This window comes from Rattus norvegicus, chromosome 5 (genome assembly GCF_021556685.1).
Source record: "Rattus norvegicus strain SHRSP/BbbUtx chromosome 5, alternate assembly SHRSP_T2T, whole genome shotgun sequence".
NCBI classification, from domain to species: Eukaryota; Metazoa; Chordata; class Mammalia; order Rodentia; family Muridae; genus Rattus; species Rattus norvegicus.
The window spans coordinates 14,593,574-14,603,316 of record NC_141538.1 but is presented as its reverse complement, the minus strand read 5'-3'; the positions used below and the strand labels follow the sequence as shown (position 1 = coordinate 14,603,316).

At 40.8% G+C, this 9,743-nt stretch overlaps 1 protein-coding gene across 18 annotated transcripts in view; it reads left to right on the top strand.

The window, feature by feature from the left end:
• The window catches only part of Mcmdc2 (minichromosome maintenance domain containing 2), a 46,564-nt gene that overhangs the window by 4,055 nt on the left and 32,766 nt on the right, over positions 1–9,743 (top strand). For all 18 annotated transcript variants that reach the window (XR_015619961.1, XR_015619962.1, XR_015619960.1 and 15 more), the window contains 5 exon segments: positions 2,040–2,235; positions 2,862–2,984; positions 3,102–3,206; positions 4,860–4,985; positions 5,561–5,798. Coding sequence is in view for 15 of the 18 variants with exons in the window: in XM_087550407.1 (XP_087406533.1) it covers positions 2,040–2,235; positions 2,862–2,984; positions 3,102–3,206; positions 4,860–4,985; positions 5,561–5,798 (788 nt within the window). In the remaining 3 variants the exon portion in view is untranslated.

The window sequence follows — 9,743 nt, the reverse complement described above, 5'->3', positions numbered from 1 at the left end:
GATATCATTTAATATCCAGTCCATACTTTAATTTTTCCAATTTTTATCTCAAGACTTTTTTTTAGCTTTTGGGGTTCCCCACCACCACCACCACGAAATGACCACCACCCTGAGCCAGGACCAAGGCCTGGATGAGGCAGTACATGCCCTATAATCCCAACACTTAGGGAGCAGAAAAAGGAAGGTTTAAGGTCAGCTTCAGCTACTCAGAGAATCTGAAGCCAGCCTGGGCTACATTGGAGCCTACTTAAGAAGAAAAGGAAGTGAAGTGAAGTGAAGTGAAGGGAAGGGAAGGGAAGGGAAGGGAAGGGAAGGGAAGGGAAGGGAGGGGAGGGGAGGGGAGGGGAGGGGAGGGGAGGGAAGTGAAGGGAAGTGAAGGGAAGGGAAGGGAAGGGAAGGGAAGGGAAGGGAGACAGACAGACAGACAAGAGAGAGGGAGGGAAGGAGGGAGGGAGGGAGGGAGGGAGGGAGGGAAGAAAGAAAGAAAGGAAGAAAGCCCCCCCCCCCAGAAAGACAAATCAGGGGCTGGAGAGATGGCTGAGAGTTAAGGGTCTGAGTTCAAATCCCAGCAACCACATGATGGCTCACAACCATCTGTAATGAAATCTGATGCTCTCTTCTGGTGAGTCTGAAGACAGCTATAGTGTGCTTATATATAATAAATCTTTAAAAAGGTCAGTTTTTAAAAACTGAAAGATATTTATTTAAAAAAAGACAAATCAGCATCAAAACAAGGCTCACACTTCAGAATTCTTGTGTGTCGGTCTCTGAGGCTTCTTCAGTGGTGCTATCCCACGCCTTCCTTTATACACTGACTTTAAAAAACTGGTTAATTATCCTGTAAGTTATTATACATCTGGATCCATCTAATTACTTTCTTACGATAGCATGTGTTATTTTTCTGTATCCTATATATCTAAAATAAGACACAATTCTGGAGGTTTATGTCTGGATTCAGTTCATTTTAACAACACATTATATAATGTTATATGTATACATTCCATATCATAAGGCTATATTGAGCCATTTTTAGTGATGTCAGTTGACCAGTGGTTCAGATGCTATTGTTCTGATTCATAATTAGTTACACAATTTGCATCAACTTTCACCTGATGGTTTTAGAATATCTACAGTCTATCCTTTCATTAGCAGTTGTAATTTTATATTTTTCTCATTTTGCCACCCGTTCTGATTTATCTGAAATTATTCTGTAAAATAAATTGTCTCACCTAGGGATACAAATGTGTAGGAGAGCATTTGCCTAGCACGGGTAAGGCTCTAATTTTAATCTCTAACATTGATAAATGAAAATAAAAATAAGTTTATCATTATTTATTTGGTTACTCTAAAATACAATTTGTTTGGGAAATGTGGGATAAATATTTGATTCCCTTTTAAGGCTTTGAAGGGTAACAACTTGAAAACAGGCAGCAACCTGTAATGACACCCAACATTTCTCTTCCCTTTTTCAACAAGAGTCTGTCACAAGCTCTTCACTGTATCTGCAGGAGCAGGCCCTGGCTTCCGAGCCTGAGCGCTTTAATTCCATCCCATGCCCAGCCCACCTGGTAGAAGGAGAACAGATCCTCACAGTTTCTCTTCTCACCTTCACACATGCCACCACATGCTGTGACACGTGTGTGTGTGTGTGTGTGTGTGTGTAATTAAAAAATTAGATGCCCCAATAACCCATTTCCTATATTTTCTGTCCCAGATTAGAATCGTTACTTTCTCTCTAAAGAGCTCTGATTCCTTTTAATGTGAATTAATATTTTGAGATCACAATCTGGGCACATGCTATTGGGGTTCACATTATACTGTGATCCAGAGAATGTGTGTTTTTAAGGAGAACCAATGAGCTCCTTGTGGCATTTTTAATTAAGATGTTATAGGAGTTATATTTACATTTCATATGTTTTTCTCCGGCTTGATATTTGGTTCATAGCAACAAAAGCAAATTAGATAGTATTCTTGCTATATAATAAAGCAAGTCAAGTTGGATGGCACCTTTTACTAATGTGCTTTCGTGTTCTTCTCAGATCAATATTGTGCTGAAGTTAACACATTTACCGTCCCTGCCAAACTATAGTCTTGATCTTTGTGAGTTTCCACTTAATTATGCGTCTCAGAGATTTTATATGATGCAGGGGATTGTGATTGCCATGACAACTGTAACCAAGTACACACAAGGCGCAAGGTTCCTCTGTTCAGATGAAGTATGTCCTTTCTCAAAAGGTCAGTGTTCACATGAGAAATGAACTCATCAAGCTATCCCATCTCAAACCATATTCACAATTGGCGGCTACTCAAAGTGTAGTAAACTAGACATGTCGGTGTCTCCTAATGTCTATAAGTTTACTGTGCGTAATCTTGAAACGGTCTTCCCTGCACTCCACCAATGAATAAGTGTTGATATTCTCCTGAAAAAAGACATACCAAATGAGACAGAACGAATATGAGAACTGTTTGCTCATGCAGTTTCCTCTCTGCTTAAGATTTAACCTAGTCAGCCCTTTCCCATTGATTCTCAAGGCTGGTTGAGCTGGATGCTTCCTCTCTCTTCTCTGCGCTCTCTGTAAACGATGCCACATACAGAAGTTGTGTGTTTACATGTCCATCTTACCAGTACCTTAGCATAGTGCCTGGGAGGAGACAGCCACGTTGCCAGCACTGGGGAAGCTAAAGCAGGAGGGTGGAAGGAGCCAGGCTAGCCTGGGCTAGCCTGTGCTAGCTTAGGCTGCACAGCGATACCTTGTCTCAACACACAACAAGGCAAGCAAGACACACTAACAGATAATATTAAAATTGATTGAAAATAGCCAAATCTGAGAGCGGCTGAACTTGTCACTATTTTCTTTCAGGATTTCAATATATAAGAGTCCATGTGCCCGGTGCTACAGAATCTGCAACAGTAAGAAATGACTTTTTATGCAGTCTCTGTTCATCTTCACTTCAAGAAGACAGAAAATTTAGAGTACTTGGTGGTAAAAAATGCAATTACATTTTGTGATAACTTTCCAATAGTCACTTGTATTTTAATAGGAGACTTATACTGAATATGGATTCTATTAACTGTTTTTTTTTTTGTTCTTTACCTTAAGATAAACAGATAGTCGAAATAATCACCACAAAAGTCCTTCATGCTTTTCAAGGAGATCCTAAAAACCAGCCATTTAGATTTCAGTCACTTAGTGTTTTCCTAAGAGGTATGTAAAGTCCTGTTTGAACTAGAAAAAACTGCTATAAAATAGGGAACCAGCTAATTTATGCTGACATTTTATAAAGTATACTGACAGCTTAAGCATGGGAAGTCATCTTTATTTGGAATTGCCAAGTCCCAGGGTCATGGCCATTTTATAGTAATGATATCACATTATTCTGTGTGTGAGTGTGTGCATGTGCATGTGTGGTGTGTGGTGTGTGTGTGTGTGTGTGTGTGTGTGTGTGTGTGTGTGTGTATGCGTGCGCATATGTATGTGTGTGCATGTTGTGTGTGGGGTGTGTGCATGTGAGTGTGTGTGTTCTGTTTTGTTACTATTAGCATACAGAGCTGGGTGTGATGGTGCATGTTTAATCCCAGCATTCAGAGGCACTCTGAGTTCAAGGCCAGCCAGATTCACACAGTGAGGCCCCATCTCAAAAGAAATTAATAGTACACGAACATGATGAAGAAAAGATTTGGAGATTTAGCTGCACAGCATAAATAATTGTTTTTTTGAGACAGGGTCTCTCACACAGCGTGGTGCTTAGCCTTTGGACTTGGCTAGCTGTCCCATGAGCTCCAAGTAATGGCCTGTCCTCCCTACACCACTCAGCACTGAAGTTACAGGTATGACCTGCCATGCCCAGCTTCTCATGTGGGCACTAGGAAACAGGCAGAGGTCAGTAAAGAGCATGGCAGGTACTTTGCTGACTGAGCTCTTTCTTTTTTTCTTTTTTTTTTTTCTTTCTTTTTCAGAGCTGGGGACCGAAACCAGGGCCTTGTGCTTGCTAGGCAAGCGCTCTACCACTGAGCTAAATCCCCAACCCTGACTGAGCTCTTTCTTAATTGTGCTTTAAAAATAAACAGGAAGGCTGGAAAGATGGGCTGTCAGGTAGAAATGCTTGCTGCCAAGCCTCATAGCCAGAGTTGATCAGTGTAACCCACATAGTGAAGGAAGAGAACTCCTGAGAGTTGTGCTCTGACTTCCAACATGTACACACACACACATACATACAGCACACATACACACATGACTGAACTTAAAGGCTTAGCCCAGCTGCGTGTGTGAGAAGAACACGGTCTAACATCAAAGGGTGAAGACTGGACTAGACGTGCATTCAGTTTTTCCACTACAATGACTTGGTCCTGCAGAGACTGCTTGCTCTCTCGGTTTATCATGAACAAGGTACAGGTGGGAATAGCCACAATTTACAGTGTGTAGGAGAGTACCCAGACGAGACCTTAGAAATGCTGTAGAAAGTGAGTGCTGTCTTTTAAAATTACTTAATTTTCAAAATAAATGTTACTTTCATGATATTGTTTATTAACATTCTTTACCATTTAATTGAATATGGTCTATAGAGTGGTATTTTTCCTCTTGACTGCATTATAGGTGAATATTTAATTATCCCAGTTACTATTCCACATGCTTCTTGAAGCTTACTCATAGTGCCTATAAATGTCGATGTATGTCAGCAATACAATGGCCTTGCTTCCATTTCTGGTGCCATTGCATGTGGATACTCTAGTCATGAGAGGTAAACACTTCACTACTAACTCAACTACTGAGATGGCACTTGTTCCAGATCTTTGAAACAGATGATGATATGCAATTTTCATTTTGTGAAAGCTATTTTCTTTTGTGTTTAATAAACAGATGAACTAGTGAATAAGATGAAAATAGGAAATGAATATAAAATTATTGGAATTCCAGTCTGTGTCAAAACTTCACAAACTGCTCTCTGTGTAGAAGCAAATAGTATCACTCCTTACACAGCAAAAGGTAAGAAGAAACCATGTATTTTATACATGTCAGTCCATCTGTTTAGCAAACAGTGTTGTTTACCTTTGTGCTAGGCCTAAGCAGTAAAAGTAGGTAGATAGTCTACTTTCTTCTGTCGAACTCAGGATTCAAGTGTGAGAGTAAGACAGGCCTTCCCAGGGGTCTGTGCTGTGAGAGCTGCTCAAAGGAGAGCAGAGGTAGCCTGCACAGCGTCTCCTCCAACATTTGCCGTCTTAGGAGCCCATAGAGCCAGGGTGGAGAACATTTAGAGAACATTAAACAGTGTGCCATGGTACAGTGCTTTCAAAGTGGGAAAATAGAAACCCTTTGAACACAGCACTCCGGGGCTTCCTGACAGGAGCAAAGGCAGCAGTACAGAAGCCTCATGCCTGCTGCCTCACATGACTTCAGAGAACGAATGATTGGCTTTCAGCTCATTCATGTGGGTGCGTGAGGTGACTGGGATAAGAAATGATGGACAAGCAGGGCCACCAATCATAATATCATAAGAACTATATTTTGAAATTATTTTGAACAAATGGAATCAAATTTCTGTCCTTTTTATTTTCTTTCAGTTCCTTCAGGAATTAGTGACAACTTCAGGTGTCTCCTCTCCCTGACGTCCAGCTCATGCTGGAGATTCACAGCAATACTGGCCAATGTCTTTGCATCACATATTGTTCCTCTGGGAACTTACAATTTGCTCAAACTCTGTTTGCTTATGAGCCTAGTCCAGACGAGAGACTGCAGCAGTGAGCGAGAAAACTGCTTGGATATTTTAGTTATAACCAGTGACACTCTGCTTGTAGACAGGTAAGATGTTTGCCATGAAGTTTTAAATTATATATTGCTCACAAAATTGTATAAATTCTTCTTTCTAATATTACTATAAGATGATTACATAGACTGCATCTGAGTACTAAAGTATTTAAATAAATTTGTATTAATAAAGTTGAAGACGTTTTTTACAGGATCTCACTATGAAGCCCTGGCTGTCCTGGAACTCACTCTATAGACCAGGCTGTCCTCAAACTCAGAGATCTGCCAGCCTCTGACCCCTAAATGCTGAGATTCAAGGCATGCACCACCAGATAACCAGATCTTTGTTTGTTTGTTTGTTTACATTTCAAATGTTATTACCTTTCCTGGACATAAGCCCCTCTATCCCATCCCCTCCCCTTTTTCTATAAGGGTGTTCCCCTCCCCATTCACCCCTTCTTTTCCTTCCCCTGCTCCCCCCTCCTGCATTCCCCTACACTGGGGGTCCAACCTTGGCAGACCCAGGGGCTTCCCCTTCCACTGGTGCCCAACAAGTCCATCCTCTGCTACATATGCAGTTGGAGCTCTGGGTCAGTCCATGTGCAGTCTTTGGGTAGTGGTTTAATCCCTGGGAGCTCTGGTTGATTGGTAATGTTGTTCTTACGGAGTTGCAAGCCCCTTCGCTCTTTCAATCCTTTCTCTAATTCCTCCAATCCGGGTCCTGTTCTCAGTTCAGTGGTTTGCTGCTAGCGTTCGCCTCTATATTTGACATGCTCTGATTGTGTCTCACAGGAGACAACTATATCTGGTTCCTGTCAGCATGACCTTCTTAGCTTCATCAATCTTATCTAGTCTTGGTGACTGTGTACATATGGGGCACATATGGGGCAGACTCTGAATGGCTGTTCCTTCAGTTGCTGTTCCTTCAGTCGCTGTTCCAAACTCTGCCTCCATATCCCCTCCTATGGATATTTTTGTTCCCCCTTTTAAGAAGGAGGGAAGCAGCAGACATCCTAAGATCGCAGGACAGATTGCCACTTCTGCACATCTCTGCCCACATTCCCTGGTTCAAGGGGAAACTGCACAGTGCTCTGGACACAGGAATATAGGAACAGTCAGCCGCCAGTACCCGAGGTTCTGGTCTGCGCCCAGGATGGAACTGAACCGACCAAACAGCTCCCTCAAACGAAATCCCGTGGGGGAGAGAGCTGGACCCTCAGAAGTGTGGACATTCCTGAGAAGACAGAGGAGACTACCCTCTGCCCACATTCCAGACCCAAGAGGGAATTGCCTAGTGCCAACTGTGCCCCCTGGGTGCATGGACCTAGGAGCAATCAGGGGCAGGACCCTTCTGATTCCTGCCCACGCCTAGAGCTGGAAGACAGTCACCAAGTGCACATATACACCTGAAATCAGAGCACCTGTTCTCAGAAAACGCTGAAAGAAAACAGGAAAACAGTTCTACAGGAGCTGACACAGAGGCCTCAGGGAATCAAGTCACTCTCAGAAACAGCAAGACAAGCAAACACCAGAGACAACCCAATGGCTAGAGGCAAGTGCAGGAACCTAAACAACAGAAACCAAGACTACGTGGCATCATCAGAGCCCAGTTCTCCCACCAGAGAAAATACTGGATATCCAAACACACCAGAAAAGCAAGATATAGATTTAAAATCACATTTTATGATAATGATGGAGGATTTTAAGAAGGACATAAAGAACTCCCGTAAAGAAATGCAGGAAAACACAAGTAAAGAAGTAGAAGACCTTAAAGAGGAAACACAAAAAAATCCCTGAAAGAACTACAGGAAACACAACTAAACAGGTGAAGGAATTGAACAAAACCATTCAGGATTTAAAAATGGAAATAGAATCAATAAAGCACAGAGGGAGACAACACTGGATATAGAAAACCGAAGGAAGAGACAAGGAGTTGTAGATACAAGCATCATCAACAGAAAACAAGAGATAGAGAGAATCTCAGAGACAGAAGATTCCATAGAAAACATCGACACAACTGTCAAAGATAATGTAAAACGCAAAAAGCTTCTAGCCTAAAACATCCAGGAAATCCAAGACACAATGAGAAGATCAAACCTAAGGATAATAGGTATAGAAGAAAGTGAAGACTCTCAACTTAAAGGGCCAGTAAATATATTCAACTAAATTATACAAGAAAACTTCCCTAACCTAAAGAAAGAGATGCCCATAAACATACAAGAAGCCTACAGAACTCCAAATAGACTGTACCAGAAGAGATATTCCTCCCATCACATAATAGTTAAAACACCAAATGCGCAAAACAAAGAATATTAAAAGCAGTAAGGGAAAAAGGTCAAGTGACTTATAAAGGCAAATCTATAAGAATTACACCAGACTTCTCACCAGAGACTATGAAAGCCAGAAGATCCTGGACAGATGTCATACAGATCCAAAGAGAACACAAATGCCAGCCCAAACTACTATATCCAGCAAAACTCTCAATTAACATAGATGGAGAAACCAAGATAATCCATGACAAAACCAAATTTACACAATATCTTTCTAAAAATCAAGCCCTACAAAGGATAATGGATGGAAAATTCCAATACAAAGAGAGAAACTACACCATACAGAAAGGAAGAGTATAATCTCCTTGCAATGAAACCAAAAGAGATACACAAACATAATTCCACCGCAAACAAGGAAAATAACAGGAAGCAACAATCACTACTCCTTACTATCTCTCAACATCAACGGACTCAATTCCCCAATAAAAAGACATAGACTAACAGATATGTAAAGAGGACCCAGCATTTTGCTGCATGCAGGAAACACGCCACAGAGACAAAGACAGACATTAACTCAGAGTAAATGGCTGGAAAACAACTCTCCAAGCAACTGGCCTGAAGAAAAAAGCTGGAGTAGCCATTCTAATATCAAATAAAATTGACTTTCAACCAAAAGTCATTAAAAAAGATAAGGAAGGACACTTCATATCCATCAAAGGAAAAATCCACCAAGATAAATCCTAAATATCTATGTTCCAAATGCAAGGACACCTACATTCATAAAAGAAACCTTACTAAAGCACAAAGCATACATTGCACCTCACACAATAATAGTAGGAGATTTCAAAACCCCACTCTCATCACTAGACAGATCATGGGAACAGAAATTAAACAGAGATGTAGAGAAACTAGCAGACGTTACAAACCAAATGGATTTAACAGGTATTTATAGAACATTCCATCCTTGGGCTGGAGAGATGGCTCAGCCGTTAAAGGCTAGGCTCACAACCAAAAATATAAGAACATTCCATCCTAAAACAAAAGAATATACCTTTTTCTCAGCACCTCATGGTACCTTCTCCAAAATTGACCATATAATCTGTCATAAAACAAGCCTCAACAGATACAGGAAGATAAAAATAATTCCATGGATCCTATCAGATCACTATGGACAAAGACTGGTCTTCAATAACAATAACCACAGAAAGCCCACATATACATGGAAGTTGAGCAACACTTTACTCAAAGACAACTTGGTCAAGGAAGAAATAAAGAACTTAAAGGCTTCTTAGAATTTAATGAAAATGAAGGTACAACATACCCAAACTTATGGACACAATGATAGCAGTGCTAAGAGGAAAACTCATTGCTATGAGTGCCTGCGAAAAGAAACAGGAGAAAGCATATATCAGCAGCTTGACAGTACAAAAGCTCTAGAACAGAAAGAAATAAACCCAAGAGGAGTAGAAGGCAGGAAATAATCAAACTCAGAGCTGAAATCAACTAAATAGAAACAAAAAGAACTATACAAAGAATCAACAAAAGCAGGAGCTGGTTCTTTGAGAAAGTCAACGAGATAGATAAACCCTTAGACAGACTAACCAGAGGTCACAGATAGTGTATCCAAACTAACAAAATCAGAAATGAAAATGGAGAAATAACAACAGAATCTGAGACAATTAAAAAAAAAAAAAACACCATCAGATCCTACTACAAAAGCCTATATTCA